This window comes from Glandiceps talaboti, chromosome 18, assembly GCF_964340395.1.
Source record: "Glandiceps talaboti chromosome 18, keGlaTala1.1, whole genome shotgun sequence".
NCBI classification, from domain to species: domain Eukaryota; kingdom Metazoa; phylum Hemichordata; class Enteropneusta; family Spengelidae; genus Glandiceps; species Glandiceps talaboti.
Window position 1 is genome coordinate 18,863,791 of NC_135566.1, and position 17,994 is coordinate 18,881,784.

General features: G+C 36.0%; 1 protein-coding gene across 1 annotated transcript; it reads right to left on the reverse strand.

Annotated features, from left to right (window-relative positions):
• Positions 1 to 886: 886 nt before the first annotated feature.
• Positions 887 to 15,870, reverse strand: LOC144448924 (inositol oxygenase-like). Its single transcript, XM_078139297.1, has 10 exons — positions 15,741 to 15,870; positions 12,729 to 12,818; positions 11,827 to 11,919; positions 8,315 to 8,407; positions 7,639 to 7,776; positions 6,553 to 6,662; positions 4,085 to 4,152; positions 3,228 to 3,277; positions 2,101 to 2,213; positions 887 to 1,294 (listed from the first exon to the last, which is right to left on the reverse strand). The coding sequence occupies exons 1-10, from the start codon at positions 15,741 to 15,743 to the stop codon at positions 1,186 to 1,188; spliced, it is 867 nt and encodes a 288-aa protein (XP_077995423.1). The 5' UTR covers positions 15,744 to 15,870; the 3' UTR covers positions 887 to 1,185.
• Between the last annotated feature and the right edge of the window lie 2,124 nt (positions 15,871 to 17,994).

Below are 17,994 nucleotides of genomic sequence, written 5' to 3' on the forward strand. Positions count from 1 at the left end.
AAAGAGCAATTATTTAAACTTTGAGTCTTACAAAACAATAGTTGAAATAATAGCTGTGTAAATGAAGAGTACATCTCAACGACATTATGTATAAATGTTACGACAAATGCAGCCACATCAAGTATTCAACACCAAGCATTCCAAGTCAATATTTCACACATATTTTTATCTTTGATAAAACTGCTACTATAGCAAGTTCCTGGTTTACCCCTACTATCGAAAACTATCAAAAAGCAAATTTTAGATTTACCCCAATGTACAGAAATACTAAGAGTATGTGTCAGTAACAGCCAATGTCAATAAGTAAGTCTTGTTGCAGATCGTATGAGATATGCAAATCATCGGGTCAGTGCAGTAAGGTCATATCTGCTATGCAACTCTATAACCTTACTGCACTGACACGATGAATTATGCCAAGCAACAACAGTTGTCAAACATGTGATCGTGTTGAAGCTTTTGCCATGGCCAGGTGCGATGATGTTGAGAACAATAGTGTTGCTAAGCATTTGACACTTTCAGCTTGACCACCCCCTCACGTGGTTGCTATTGATGCAATGGCTCATGCAGGATCTTGTGAGATCTGCCGTGAGATGAAAAAATGGCTTCTTCTACATATGAAATAAACATACAAGAGACTGTTTCTGAAGTGCATAGCTTTCACCCGATAAGTATGTGACTGTCTAACAGTTTCATGTTTCACATTGGTCAAATGATTTTTCTGCAACTTGAGTATGGTAGGCTAAAGATTTCATGTGTTGAAAGTGTAAATATTATCATGAAAATTTATGAGAAATGCAGCAACAATAACTCCTGAAACCCACCCCACCCTCCCTTCATATGCAAATATTGTATGCATAATATATTAATGCAACCACAATTGTCCATTTCTTTCAAACGGGGCATAAAATTTCACTTTTACAGTACATTTTATTTATATATAAATAATTCTTGGTAAGACAGCTGGCATATATATATATATTCAAATGGCACAAGTCACACGAACACCTCTTAAAATTGACACCCCCCACCCCCACCCTGTATCAATAAATTGCAATTTATTACTTCTCAATCTTGTAATGGCCTTGGGAACAAAACCAACAAAGCTACCTAACCCAACATCACCAGTTGGTTAGAGATGTTTGCTGTGTAAGCTTAGGCACTGATGCATTCCAGTTGTGTTGCTTTTTACCACTTCAGCTTGCCAGGCATATATTTGTCAACCAGGCTTTGGTAGTAAGGTTTCAACTCTTCGATATTGGGAAGTTCATCAGATTTGGAGTACAGGTCAAATTTGCTACACAAAAAGAAGACGACGAAAACTTCAGTGGTCTTTGAGACAAGATGTAACAGACAGACAGACAGACAGTACAGCTGATAGGATAAAATGAGTTTTTCACATATTTCCAAAGTCATAAGATAATTAATAAGAAGTAAGTTTAGTTTGCAGTTGCTAGGATCTTTTTGATCAAAATAGCCAATGTCATACTTTAAATGCATTGGAAAACATGGCATAGTATTCTACTGACAGGGTCATATTGCTTTCACACACATATTTACTAATTTTGAAAAAAAATGTAAAATTAACCAGTTATTCTAGTGCACTGGATCAGCCAAGGTTATAATTATATTAAATTTCATTCTTTTTCAGAGTTCAACTTGGTGTGTTATTTGAAAGGGACATCGTCAGCAACTCCCGGGTATTTTTCATTATTTTTGTTTCCACATAAAAGGTTACTTATATTTTACCATTCACTATCACTTGTTTAATAACTGGAAGTCACTGGCAAAACTCTTACTGTACAAACTACTGTGATACTATATTCTAATATAGAAGAATAAAATGACGTCATTTTGTTCATATAGTTTGAGAAAACAGTATCACAGCAGTTAATATGGTAGGAGTTTTGCCAGTGACTACTAATCATTAAACAAGTGACAGTAAAATATAAGTAACTTTTTATGTGGAAACAAAAAAGATGAAAATTAGGCATTACTGACCATGTCCCTTTAAGTGAGCATCATAATTACAGAGAAAGTGAGTTTGGCTCGAACTCTTTCCCAGGAAAATGCTCCCAGGTAGTGTTGAGGGGAATAACTTACTTGAATTCTGTGACCCATGGAAGCATTTCTCTATCCTTGTTGTTACAAAGATGCATGTAGTCACCCCCAGTGTGCCAGGGATAGAAGGAATGGAAGCGAATCATGTATAAACCCTGAAAAGGTGACAAACAATCTTAAAGTTACTAAACTATGTTATGGTCTTTCTTATATCACATTTTGCCATAATCTGTCTGACAGGGATCCTGATTGGCACTAATGGTTGCATTTTCTGTGAAATACTACTTAACACAAACAATAGCATAATACGACTGTGGAAACTACGCCTTCAGATTACTGAGATAGACACAAACTAAAGTTATTGTTGCTCAATATGATAGATTACACAAATAAGTGACAGCAGTGCCCTAGTGGTGTGGATATAATCACCCTGTAATCAAGATAGTGTAAACACTGGAAGTCTATCACAATGTATGCTGCACTATCATGGAAGTCATCAGTAACACCACCCTACTGTGTATACGATGAAACTAATGCTACATTCTTGTATCAACATGTTTCAATACTAGTATTAGTTTGTGTCTATCTTTATACTTAGCTGAGAGTTAATTTTCCACAGTTGTAATGCAGTTGTAACACTTCTGTGAAAGACAAGTTCACGTAGTACTTATAGTTTTAGACTCTGAGCTTTGACATATTAATCAATCAATCAATGCCAAATTTGAGAAACATTAGGTTAATATGCTAATTTAAAGTTAAGTAATCAAAAACAAAAATTTGAATATCAAAGATAAATAGATGAATTTTGCAATGCTACACAAAAGAGGAAAACTTCTGATAATTTATGACAGTCTATGGAGTATGTCCATGACCCAGTTTGGATTGGGATTAACAACTCTTTGTAGAAGACACAGCCCCCCCCCCCCCCCCCTCCCTCTCTCTCTAAATACTTTACTACTATGTGAAAAATGTGTACATTTCTCTGTGTAAATTGCTATGGTTCCACTGATAAGATAACACTCATCTGAAAATCTGGGATTGACACACAACCCTTTAAATTGGGTAAAGGTATATTAAACCAATGAATACATACATTCTAAACTTTTGGCTTTGAAGACGAATCAAATTTAGTGACAGATTTGACAAAACACTGAAATGTAAGGACTTACTTCTTCTGGTAGAGTTGATTTATTACCCATTAGAACCTGGTACATGTACTCTGTAACATAGAAATGTCAACATTAAAACAACAGAATTCAAGAGAGTTTTCTCTACAGATCAGATAGAAGAACATTAGTACATGTTATTTTTCTCTAGCTAGTTCTCAAACAGCTATGTACATATGAACTGATATGTGTTTAATTTGTTACCTTTTTTTAACGAAAAAAGATATATCACATAACAAAAATTGAATTCATGTCAATATTCAGGAAACAGGAAATGGAAATGTACTTAAAAAACATCAAAACCATTTAAACAAGAGAAAGTTGAGATGTTATAAATAGTATGTTACCATGACGTTACCATGACAACTAATTTTAACTGATAATATTCCGGTGAGTCTACTGCATTTTCCCCATCAACAAATCACACATTCACACACAGTATCTGGGTAACTAATATCATAACACTATTTACAAACAGAATGCACAATTAAAACTTGTTGAACTCCTCCCTCCCCTCCCCTCACCGTCCACATCAAATGAGTAATTTAATTAGTAAATCATCAAACTGGTAAACATGTGTGCACAACAAGATAGTTTATATCTACTCAACAATGAGTGGTTTCATGATAATGGATGTTTTGAAATGAATTGGACGACACATAAACTATCTTGTCATGTACACTGATATGTACTTATGAAAATGAAAGTGAAAAATAACAAAGAAGCAAATGCTCCTGTAGATGCACCAGATAACAAACATGTACTGCATATTAGCAGTATAGTTGAATTCTTTTTCGTAATTTTTGAGTTCTTTGCCTCTCTCTCACTCTCTAATTTCTTTGAAAAGTGCTTATTCTCACCATCATGCCCCCAAGACATGATAACATTTTCCAAGCCACAATTTTCTTCATAAATACCGCACTTGGAGCTGTAAGAATCCACAATTTGTTTTGGTGCCATTGCACTTGGCGAAAGAATATTAGTGTATGCAAAGGGCCCTTATGGACATTGTTTATCATGTTGAATAGACATTACCCCAAATTGGGGCATACAGAACCCGACCATGCCACATGGAAATTGTTTACTTTCCACCAATGCCCACTGAATTAAAGCCCAAAGACCCACAATGATATGATTACATGTTATTGCCTTGGCAAGTGTAACACAAAACAAATACCACAGCCGTGCAGCAAAAGATTTTGGCATAGCTTTAAATCAATTCAAAGGAGGACTAGTCAACATGATCCAGCCAAGCTTTTTGGCCTAATTCTTACTCACATACAGGACTGAAGGTTTCAATATTGTGGAATTTGTGGGTACTCCTTCTTATTTACTTAGAGTTACTCTGCTATGCGTAAGTGAGTCCTGGTGGGGTTGGAGGGGGGTCCCTAATATTTTCAGAGGTTGCCTGGCCCAAGTCACAATCATGAAGTCAATTAGGTTTATTCAAGGTAGTCAAGTATGAAGAACTTTACCATGTTATTGACTCCAAAATTAGAGAATTTTCATATGAAAAAGTCAACCTATGTTTAGGGTCTTTTTTTTTGAAAAGGGAACCAATTTGGGCAGCATATATACATACACTTTTCTACAGGAGTACCCCATTCACCCTCAACCCCCCCCCCCCCCCCAGAAAGTGAGTGTATAATAACGAGCACCCGAAATGTATCTTTCAGTCTATGTATAAATGTAAAACACTGAAATCAATTGAGACAAAGATGCATTAATATATTCATATACAAATAAATTACAACATAATACAGTGGAACACTGATTTTGCTAACACATATCTCTCATATTCACATGCATCTTAGTCCAATGGAATATCTGTTTGTGCACAAGTAAATACTAGCTGGGTAAAACAAGATTAAGCTGTTCAGATATACTCCAACAGTTTGTGACCTCAACTTATATTAAATAACACCAACATCAACATACACACTGTTTTAGTATATGCCTTGACCTCAATATCAGGATAATTATAATTATGAAGAATTATAGCTTTCCCACCCAATTTTGACTAGGAAACACACAAACTTAACCAATTGTGTGAAAAACAAATGAAAGAATTCATTGCGAATGACAATGAAATATCATATTCTCATCACTACCAATTGAACCAACTGTTCTTAACTCAAACAAAATATGTGGTACGGTTATGTTTTCTTTCTTTCAAATATGTTGTATTTTAAATAGCCCTGCTCTCGCCACCTCAAAATCATTCCGTTATCACAACTCAACCAGTGTTCCATTGTATTTTCATTCATACATTGAAGAGTATTAAAATGAGTGTGAGATATATTTAGGCCAGCTAGGTGAATCATTAGTCAATCATCTGTGTTTTTTTATGGTCTTTTTCCACATTGACAGCATAGCTGGCTTCTCTAGAACAAGACTTTTATATTGTCTTGCCACATTTTGCCATTAATTGCCATTTTTTTTTTAAAAAACACATAAAAAAGAAATTATAAATATTTGTTTTAACAGAGATGTCAATAGATTCACATACAAGCTACAAAAAACAGGAAGGAATGCCATGTATGGGTGATGGCTATTAAACAAAAAGAGTCGCAAACTTGGCAATTTGAAGTTTATATTAACTACAGCATTTCCAATGAGTGGATCCCCCTCTAGCAAGATAATGTAATGAAGTGAGGTGGAAGGTCACTGTCAATAATGTATTACAGTTGTGACTGAAACCTAAAGCTTTAGCAGAGTTTTATTTTGAATAGATACAATGATTTAGTCCTAAACCTGCACTAGCTGCAACTGAGATTTTGACAGAATTTGGCGACCTGCCCTGCAAAATTGTTACTCGAGTAATTAGAAGAACTGGTCATGGTACAAAAACTAATTATTATGTTTTACAGGCCTGATGAACATGTTTGAAGCCAATTTAAGTTTAATGTCTGCATAACCCTCTAACATTAGAGAAATGTATCGGTTTTTAATCTATAGAAATCACACATCAGTTGGATGGAGGCTTCATATACCAAATGGTATAAACTCAATAGCCTGTGACAAGGCCAACTCTATTTATAGTTTTGCATACTAAATATTCACAACAAATTTGAATAGTTTTGTCTTAACACTCCTAAAATGAATAAAATAACAGAACATGATTGTATCATAATTCAGTGATTTTTTTTTTACTTTGACGGATTCATTTTCAGTGCTTTGTTTACAAGAGTTTGATGAATTCTTCACTTGTTGCAGAATGTTTGCATAATGTACAGTTGTATGTAGTTATATGTTCTCCCAAGAACAACTCCATCCAGCTTTGAAATCAGAAGATAGATTCATACTAGATCATAGATGGAATACTCACTTAAACTTTGGATTGGCCACATCCTTGTTTTCTGTAAAACTAGTATTCCTATAGACAATGGAGTTAGCATGTTCACAACCAACTACAAATGTATCGCCAACGACACACCACTGAAAAACAAAAGTAGTACCTCCAATTATATAATACAACTGACTACACTAAAACACTAAAATGACACAAACTCAGTTTTGTAAGCTTTTTACTCAAGCAAAAATACTTATATATACATTCCAGTATAATGTTACTGTCAATGAATGCCTTCTATAACATTGCCATTACCTTCTGGTATTGTTAGAACAGTTGATTTCATAGTAGGTATATTTGCTCAACATTTTTTGATAACAGTAATAAATTATGTCATCAGATCGTTTATGACTTGTAGCTTGATACCATATTCGAATTCAATCATTTACAAGTGATGGTTATAAGTACGCTTCAGTAAGTACAATACTGCGAGTAACCTTTAAATATGCAGCAAAAACTACACCAAAATACATACAAACTCAGCTTGTGCCCCTTTAAAGGTCTGTCTCTGAAACACTACATTCCCACTTTATCTATCCATCTTCACAGTAGTTTCAAGTGTTTATTTTTTGACCAAATATCACTCTACCTGACCAAAAATGCACAACTGTGGTGTCAGTGCAATCATTTTGATTTATTGAACAATGTCCAAACAAGAGATCTGAGGTAAAGCCAAATACCAAGACAAATAGTCCAGCGTTTTTTTTCTTAAAGACAACTACTTCAACATACATATTGCACTACACAACACGTCACTTCAGTTAATACATATTGCACTACTACACCGAGGTTTTTCTTAAAAACATGCGCATCAGTCACAGAATGACCAGCCTGTTGTCAGGTAGCCTAATTATGATGGCCTTGCTTCATTACTGTTCACTTGTTCTGTATTTTCTGGGGCAACGCCTCCCCTATTTACAAAACTTAAGATAACAAGTCTCCATGGAAGACAAACCACCCTACCTATTTTTATTCTCATAAAGGTGCTTTTGAACTAAACTCAGACAACGGTTTGTGAGGATGACTGTGGAAGCCGAAAATGGTGTGGTAATATTCACTAACCTGTGGTTCACCCCAAAGAGCTAGATTTTTACCCAAATCATGAACAAGACCTGTAAGATGAAACCAGTCTTTATCAGGGTGCCTTTCTCTGATCCTCTCTGCGGTCTGGTAGGCATGGAATATATTTGGGACATCAACCTCAATAATAAAGAAATTTAGAACATTTTCACAAAAGTTCAACTTCAATGTCATTACAAAGGTCATTCATACATAACTTGGGGTCATGACAGGTTTTCCAATACACGTAACTTCATAAAGGATACTTCATTATCCTTCATTATTAGCATACCGCCCTCTGTAGTTCAGCATTATAATTTTCAATATTGATATTTCATAACTGTTATTCCTTTCTGGTTACTTTAGTTACTTGATACCCACAGTCGTTCCCCAGCTAAAACTTAAAACTGATAGAATCAGTGAGATCCAGTATTTGTTTGCACAAAAAAACCACAAGCTGGGAAAGACAGCATTAAAATGTAGCGCAATGACGTCAGTATGCAAACAGGTTTATGATGACAGCATTTATGGTATATTATGACACAATAGTTAAATACATTCCCATATCAAATAGCATGTATCACACATATTTAGGAATATTCACCTCAGTGAATTGTCCGTTTGTTATGATTACCTCCAACTGTACATAAAGGGTTATAATGCAGGAAGCTATACTTACATCAGGGTCACTTTCGTCTACAAGGTTATTAAGATAGTCAAGAGCTTCCATGACTGTCATTTCCATTTTATTTAACTGTCCCCACTTTTCATGCTGTTTGTGGAGGAAAAATATGAACAAACGAATGAATGAATAAAGGTGATTGATGATTCCCGTGTTGAAATATTTGATGATTGCACACTATGGGGAGGACAGCTGTACATTTACATACACTTACTTACAAAACCAGCAAATTATGCAAGATCACAGATGTACAGGTGGGTTTCAAGTGGACTTTGTGTGTATGGTTGATTCTGAGTAATCCTCGAGAAAATTGCCTTGTTAGGGACAATCACATGATGTCACACAAGCTCAATAAATGAACTTTGTTTGTTTAGGAGGAAGGGGTTCTGGCATCAATGCACAGTTGTTGAACTTCATTTTTGCATGCATGGATTTCTCACTAAATTTGAAAACTTTCACTCCTTCAATGATAACAGCTTCAGTATTTACTACTGAGATGCTGATAAGTTGATTAAAATTTACTGTTAATGTAAGATACAGTGCTAGGTTTCCAGTTTGCATTATATTCTGTTTACCATGTTTTTAATTGGCATAAACAGTAGTGTTACCACTACAATGTTCACCATGGTTTTCATCAGATATAAATCATTTAAATGTGTCAATGTAGCAATTGTGAATTTTCATTTAGGGGGATGGGTTTTGGCCGAAGCGAACAAAGTTTGTCTTTTTCGTTCTTACATTACATTTTCAGGCTTGAATGACATTATGTTATTGTCCCTTAGAAAATTACCAAGCTACATGTATACATACAGTATCCTATGTCAGGAGTTTAAAGAGCTAATTGTGAATCCCTAGTCATTATCTCAATACTTCCGATTATGTATCACATCAACACTTTGATGATTACAGTCCCCAAAATGCAACTATTGTTTTTTAAAAATACAGTCACACTGTCACAGTGACAGATTTCTTTTCTGTATATTCATAATACCGTAGTCCAATATTAGGAGATAAAAAATCTGCAATACTCTCTACAACGGCAGTTTCATAGGCACTCTTTATGAGTTCTGTGAGTGTGTTACATGGTCAAAGTCATATAGTAGTTTAATGAGTGTCATCTTAATCTGATGCCTATTACTGTAGATTAGCCTTTCAAGGAACTTTCTGTACACCAAACTCTTGAATCAAACCCTAGAGTTAGTTACTGAAAACAAAGTTTAACCCTCACCCATACTAACTGCACAGGGTACAGTAAATGCTATGCCATGTTGTTGCTACCAAACTTTCAGTATTTTCTATATAGTATCAAATTAAACATTTGTTCCAAACACAAACATCAAAATTGTACCAGAAATTTGACAAAGACTGAAGTGAAATGAGCTGTCAAAAATTGCAGGTACAATTTTCAAGTTTGTGTCCAGAACAAAAGTTTAATTCAATACTATGGTTTACCAACACAGACAGTGTGTGAACTTAAGGGAAAATGACTACTGGTCATAAGGACCGACATGTAGCAAATGCTGCTGGTCTTTAAGGAAAACTGCTGGTCCATACTCAATGCAGTTCATTTTCACGACCTGTATCTACACCCCCCCCCCCCCCCATTTACAGATTAAATGATTTTGAACTTTAATATGATACAGCATATCTTTAGATATAAAAGTAAAAGAGAACACAACGAATTGTTCACTATCCACTATTATTTCATAAAATTTCCACTCACAGAGTCAAAAAATAACTTGGAAGTAAATTTTGGATTTCGAACCAAGTAATTTTTTACTCTGTGAGTAGAGATTTTCATTTATGCAGAGACTATGAATATTCATTCTCCATAATCTGTTCCTATAGACTATAGTGGTCTGAGACTGAATGTATTCATTCCACCATAGAAATACAGATCCATAGATTGTAGATAATGTGGGTGAATGAATCAATAAATTTATATTATCTGCAATCTCTAAGAGATCACAGTCCTCTCCTTCCTCTCTGTACGATTTACTAAATTCTGAATCACGTAATCCAAAGTCAGATTCATCGTCTGTGGCAACAGCTGATGTAGCTTTCCAACTCTTAGCGAACGTAGACCCACAAATTCATCATAGCAGAAAGTTTTATCGCATAACTATCCCTCTTGAAAACTGTGTATTTGCTTTTTTCAATTTCCATCCACACAGTGACATGGAGCGGTTTCGTCTTCCTTCAGTCTTTACAAATATGTAACGAAGCCCCCCCCCCCCATAAAGCCCTATCCGTATACCCTACCGTGGTGTATTGAGTATCGTCTCTGACTGTTTGTGTAAGAAATCTGACCATGATGAAGAGAACTATGGCTAAACATGTCTTACAGTGCGAGTTTTTTTTGACGTGGGAACGTGATATGGTAACTGTACTGTAATGTGTCATCCACTATGTACCCGTGTTTGGTATGATGCAGTAATTTTCCAGATACAACAATGGCAACAAAAATGCAACGTTTCTAAATCTACACGTTGATAACAACATGACAGGACGTACATTATCATATGCATCAAATTGAAAGCAATCAAACTACGCATTTTTTTTTACTGTTTTTACAAAAAGATATTTTACGAAATGTACCTGCCTTTTTTATTAGTTAAAACGCCATTTTCGTATGTTTCCGTCAGTTTGTCACTAACATTTGCCGGCTTTAATACCAGCCTTTAAAAAAACAATGTATGTTTCGTCTTCTTCTTCGGAAGCTCATTGCCGCCTTCTGAATATCGCCACATACTTTATAAATGCAACGTGGAACTGTCTCAAACACGTTAAAAGTTTCATACACTTCGAGCAATAAACTTTACAACAATGATTAAATGATTACGATATCATGGCGGAAAAAGACGTATGCGCTGAATGAGTAAAATGAATATGAATGTCTCAGACGTTCTGATTAGACGCTGTATGCTACGTCATGTAGACATGATATCAACATTGGCAACAACACGTAGCGAGCTAGCTGTGTGTCGCTTGACTTGAACGAGATGTCGATTGTAAAATAGGTAACACAAGATCAGGTTCATGTAGGTGAAATTGGATATATCTTTGAAAAAATGTTATTATTTACTCCAAATTTCGATTGGTCATAAGGACCGATACGTTGTTGTAATTCTGAAAAACTGTCGGTCCGAACGGAAATCTGTTGGTCTCGGGCCGAAGGACCAGCGTTAATTTTGCACGCTGAACACAGACAATTTTTTTATTTGTTGATATTGACATGTAACAACCAAGCCCAACCCCTGACACCAATCAGATTATTTGCAGCAGTTATGTAATATCCAAATATGTATATTTGTCAGATCAGGATGTTACACTTATACATTGCTTGCATCATTCTAACAGTTGGGGGTTTACTCATTTACATGAACAACTTTTGGTTCATGATTTCTCATTGAGCTAGAAGGGGTGAAGAGTTGATTTGATAGCATGTGTAGCATCTTCACTATTGTTACCATAAATGTCATAAGGAGATAGAATGATGAGATACTTACCTGACCCATCACAAAGTCATAGGTTTGGTAAGTGTGCATCATTTTATAAGTGTGTTTAACACGATCAATGTGTGCATTGGTGGAGTCTGTTTCCTAAAATTGAAAAATAATAAAGACTTTAAGTCAAACATGAAATTCATTTTCACACAGAAATCTAAAAAAAAATTATTTTGTTCACATAATGGATATCTCCACATGAGCACCTGGGGAAATGGTCAAAACTGTGCCATGATATACAGACATGTCTAATGTCATACAAATCATTGAACTGTACATGTGTATTACATGTACTGCTAACTTGGGCTATTTCCCATTTTAAAAAAAACTGCTCAGTGAGGTATTTTCAAGTCAGACAAGTGAAACATGTGTATCATATGTATTCATGAAAACTATTACAAATAGAGTACAGTCAGATTGTGATAGAGAGTGACTTGTAAGCCTATTTAAAGGGTTGGGTGAAAAATGGCTCCTTTTATGTATTCCTTTAATTGTAAAATGTCAAAAGTCACTATTAATAACTACAAATGCTGTAATTTTAGGTGCAATACGAATTCAATTCAATTCTTCATTAACTTTTTGAACAAATTTATGCTAATAAGTAAAATATGATAAAGAAAAAAAATCTATAATCACAAAGGCAAATAGTGGTGGATGAAAAAAAAATACTACTACATGGTTGTTGCATAAGGGACTACAAAGTTGTAGCTGCTTTTGCACATGTTTACCAATGTGACCAATCATGACAAGTCCAATCTACACTACCAATAGCTATGTCACACAATAGTCACAGATAGGATTGTACCATATTTCCGTGCATTATATAACATCACATAAAAGTCATAACCTTTTCATTACAGATGGCCATTGATAATACAAAAATAAAATATCATACATCCACATACCTCTTGGTAGTTACGAAACTCTTTCTTTCTTTTTTCTGCCTCTGGTTCCGGTCTATACAACTCAGAGGGGTCTATAAAATTGACTTGACTCTGAAAAGACAGTACAAAACACCTATTTACATCAATGATAAAGAGGTTGAGATGGTTCATTCATATAAGTATCTTGGTATGGGGATTGATGGAAAACTAAATTGGAGAGAAAACACTGAAAATCTGTTCAAAAAATGTAACTCCCGTATGTACTGCCTTCGTAAATTGCGATCCTTTGACATCAGTTGTGACTTTCTGAGTAATTTCTACACATCTGTTGTGGGCAATGTCTTGTTTTTTGGTGTTGTGTGTTGGGGAGGGAATTTGAATAAACAACTGAAAGGTGGCATAGATATTCTAGAGAATGACCGTCATCCTTTGTATTCCACTTTTTGTGAATGTAAGAGCACTTTTAGTAAACGACTGAATTTACCAAAGATTGTAACTGAGCACTTCAGGAATTCTTTTTTACCACAGGCAATAAGAATTTTTAATGACCAGTGTTGAGCTGCAGTGCAGTGATCTTGTGGGTTTGAGTTTTAAATTATTGTAGCTGTTTAAATTTAACATTACATGTATATGTATCTTGTTGTGTATCTGGTATAATTGTATTATTTTTGTATTTTGTGAATTGTTGTACTGCTGGCAGTTTCCCAATTTCCCCTTGTAGGATCAATAAAGTATTTATTAATATTATTATTAATAATAACATGAAAAATGTTTATAGCAGGATGTTTACATCTGGACTACCTGCAACTGTGATATTTTGTTTCATCAAGTAACCAATACATGTATGTATAGGTCTGTTTAGGTCAGCTAATTATAGAAAGACATTGTATCTGTTAATTTGTGGTCAATATTATCCATAGTTGGTGTAGTGGAAAATTTAAATTTTGAGCAAAAATTTAAGTTTTGAATCTGTCACCATGACATGTTAAAACTGCACTAGTTTGTAACTGTAATATTGTTTTGCGATCAAACAACTACACTTTATTCACTGAAAAACGTTAAAATACCAATAATTTGATATTGTACATGTTAATCAGTGGTCGATCTTATCCATTAGTATAATAATAACAGGTTTAATCATGATCAACCGCTGAGGGTGCTGATTTTTGGGTATGGACCCAAAAAAAATCACTTTTGACATGAGTTATCATGTGTACAGCTATACAAATGTGTTTACTAAATACGTAATTCAATACTATGCAGTGTGTATGTTATTGCAAGTAAGTTATTGTATCTAAGAAAACATTTTCAAAAAATATGTTCAGATGCAGCTAGTGCAACTTTAAACCATAGACCCTCCACCCTAAACTTACAAACAATACATTATGGTAATGTGTTATTTACACCTGGAATCACCAGACAGTTTGAGTTGACATGACATGGCCATGGGTAAAGGTTGTGGCTGAAAACATGAATCATTCTGTCTTGTAAAGACACAAACCCAAGAAACATGGTAATGCAATTTATCTTTAATTTAATATTTCCTTTGTTCTCTGTTGACAGCATAGACATTACAGAGGCAGGTGGAAAGATCTTTGTTTACATTTCTTGTACAAAGTAGATGGCCTTCTTGATATACAAAAGTAAACAATACCCCAGACACTGAAGAGGTATGTAAGGGTACCTAAAGTGGCAAAGTGGGACTGTAAAGTGGGACTCCAACTTTGTGCCAAACAGGCAAAGTAGGACCGGAAGTGGGGTCGGTCCAACTTCACGATGTTCGTCAAAGATGGACCGGTGCAACTTTACTAAACTGCACTTAAGGCACCGATCATAAGAGCATGCCATCGGGCGTTCATTGATAAAATTACCTTGTGCCGATCTAATATTATTTTTTTACAAGGATGGTCATAAAACAAAATAATGACGTTATTAATATTATTATTATTATTATTATTATTATTATTATTATTAGGCATTCATGAATATTCAAAAAACACCTTTAGTGACGTTTACATTATTTTGTTTTGTAATGACCATTCTTGAATAGAGTTTAACTCACAAGTGACCATGGACTTTTCAGGAATTCAAGGCCATGAGATCGCTTGTAAAAATTAATACTTTTCACACAATGCAAATAATTCTCACCATGGTATGAATTCGTGGAGTCATTCCTAGCTATGTATCTTCAAACCATAGAGGTATATCTCCATGTTTAAACCAATAGTACACATTCCACATTAACACAAATACAAATACAGCTCGCCGAAGTGCACTTGATTCTGTTGATAATGTACCGCCCCCCTCGGTTTTTTAAGGAAATAATTATGTATGGCTTTGTCATGCTCGCAGACGAAGTAAAGACGGGACTCGATTCTGACGGTGTCACTTTCGGAGTTTGCTTTCGTTTAGGGATATTGGCAAAATCGAGTCACATACACTGTTTGTAATCAGGACAAGCCTGTATGGCTGAGAATCGAATCTCGTCGCCATTCCATGGATCCATTATTCTTGTGTTGCGTGAATATGGAAGTGATACTTCCATATACCGACACCGTCTTCATAAATTATATTACTATTTGCTTTTATTATGTTTTGTTTCCCGCTCGTTCGAAAGACAATAAATCGACCTCTGGTGCTTGCTTTGATCGGTTTTTGAGACGATGACGGTCGGTGATCAAGGACAAGTACAACAATACAAGTAACCCTTGGAGAAAAGCACTTTCTCTGTGTACGTGCTACACTCAGCATTCATACCAAGTGCTAAAGTGTATACTGTTTCAATATTGGTTTATTTACATGCCTGGCATGTGGCCTTTGTTATGTGGTCAATTACCAAATGGAACAGTATACTTTTACACTTGATATGGATGCTATAAACATTGTGGTACACACACGAACTGCTTTAGTTGGGTGTTATGGGTTGTACAAGTACGTCTGTGAACATGATCGATTGCCATACATCCACCATAGCAAGGTCATTAGTTCGCGAACAAACGAATTATACAGTCTTAATTTCAGTCAAGTACTTACCATGTCGCTACCTTATCTTTGGCAAATCCAAACACTAGCTTCTGTTCTCTTGTTGTATTAACTCAGACGACAGAAATGCTGTGGAGTTTATTCTACGTGCAATCGGTTGACTGGGAACAAAATGTCGTCGGCAGGGAGAGAAGGCCGTATTTGCATAGATCTGTCGTATGACGTCATACATTTACAGTTTCGCGGATCCCATGCGATAATTTCCATGGTGTTGGAATATTCATTGTTGATGAGAACTAAGTAACAATTTAAAATATTTTTGCATGTAAATGATACAAGCACACGGTAAAACGAAAGTAATCAACAAAGCTATAGCCATTTGAGACTATGCGAAACAGTATATTACTTATTCATAATTCTGAACACGCCTACGACACGCCCACTAATAAAAACATCTGATTGGTCAGACGATTGAACTGACAGATACGATTTTCTATGACTGTAAACAAACTGGACTAAACCTGATCTCGATGACTCTATTTCTCAGTAGTCAAAGTCGCCGTAAGCGACGCTGGGACATAGAAACACGAGAAAAGAAAGTGCATATATTGAACTCGGAGCCTGATCATACTCATAGCGAGTGGCACATAATATATTGGCGATGAATGTCGAGTGATTATTTTGCATCAGGTGTGGTGTCTCAGTGCCACGGAAAAAGCAAAAACAGCAATACGGGACCTGTCGGTTTCTACGGGGGTAGGGGGTTCACCTAGTCTTGCTGCTAGATGTTCCGTGGTTCGGGCTTTCGATGCTATAACTATATATAAGCGAACGAAGTTCGCATGTGAGGGCTTGCCCGAACAGTCTAGCAAATGTCATTTTCAGACCGGACATTCCATTGAGATTACGATATTAAAGCGGTGGGTTGGGCCATATATGCATATATATACTTTAATATATTCAATCTCTGCATGCAGGCGTTGACAAACACATTTATGTTCCATCCTCGATAGCGTTGTTCGGCTGTGTGTCGTATTTTATCGGAAGAACATCCGAGGGCTAGCTGATAGACTAGGGGTTCACCTGTTTTTTTTGTAGATTGACACTGAGTTGGGGGGGGGGGGGCATTGTGTTTTGGATGGCTGGGGGGGTTCATTGTATGCATGTGTTTTGGATTCTGGTGGAAGAAAAATCCATTTCTACACGACATGACCTTGTCAGACTGTGTTCATGTTGAGTCCCCGTTTCTTATCTATATCAAGTTCTTGACTCTTTAACCGGAGGGAAATAATTAAAGACTGCGTACGTGAACTACGATAAGGGCGGCCCTTTTTATTTTTCTGTTTCTCATCTCCCGACCGACCCTAATTTGCAGCTCCGACATCAGAAAAAAAAAAGTTTTTTTATTTCCGACCGACCCCTGAGCACAGAAAATTGTAAGGTTCCCCATGGCGTCTTAGGCCAGTTCTGCCGAGGCCACGACCTTGCGACATTGGCCCCCTAAAATTACAAATGAAGCAATAATTTTCCCACCTTGCGTCGCTTTGGCGCATTCATTTTACGGCAGACATCAAAATTATCTAAGTTCACGGCCGGACCAGGCCAGGCTCTGACTCGACGTGAATCCCACAAGAAGTATACTGACTGCGTAAGGGAAAGTTTTGTTGACATCATATAAGATACAGTGACAACGCGCAGTTCTATTGTTAACATAAAAAATGACACAAAAAGATCAACTTTGATAAACTTAATCTACAAATTAAAACATTAGAGGGATTAGATGAGACGTCGAAATGGACGTCTCTCGTCACATGTTTTGCCTACTGTCACTGTCGTGACCTCTGACCTAATCACTGACGTGTGCGAAACACTGAACTTGCTACCGGAACATCTATCTCCCATGCCACAGCTCAGAAGCCTTCGTGAACCAAATTTATGGGACAGGTTGTGATTTTCATTTGTTGATGGGTTAAATTAAATGAGTACATGTGTATTTTGATTCCGAAAAAAGGGATCGTGTTGCATGATGTTGACAGTGCTAGTGACACATGTGAATGTTGGGCACTGAATCAATGCGTAATCACTGGCATGGCTACTATAGACGGCCGATGCATGTGCGCCCGGTCAGACATGAAGAACGAACTTGTTGTGCAAATCAGAAAAAAATTGATGTAATATTTACAGAGCATCCCAACTTTGACTTTGTTGATAGTTTTAGTTAAAGATTCAAGTTCTGAGTTTCAAGGACACCTAATGTCAACTTTCCGTATCATTGCAAGATTACGGTATGTAACTATGCTGTCAT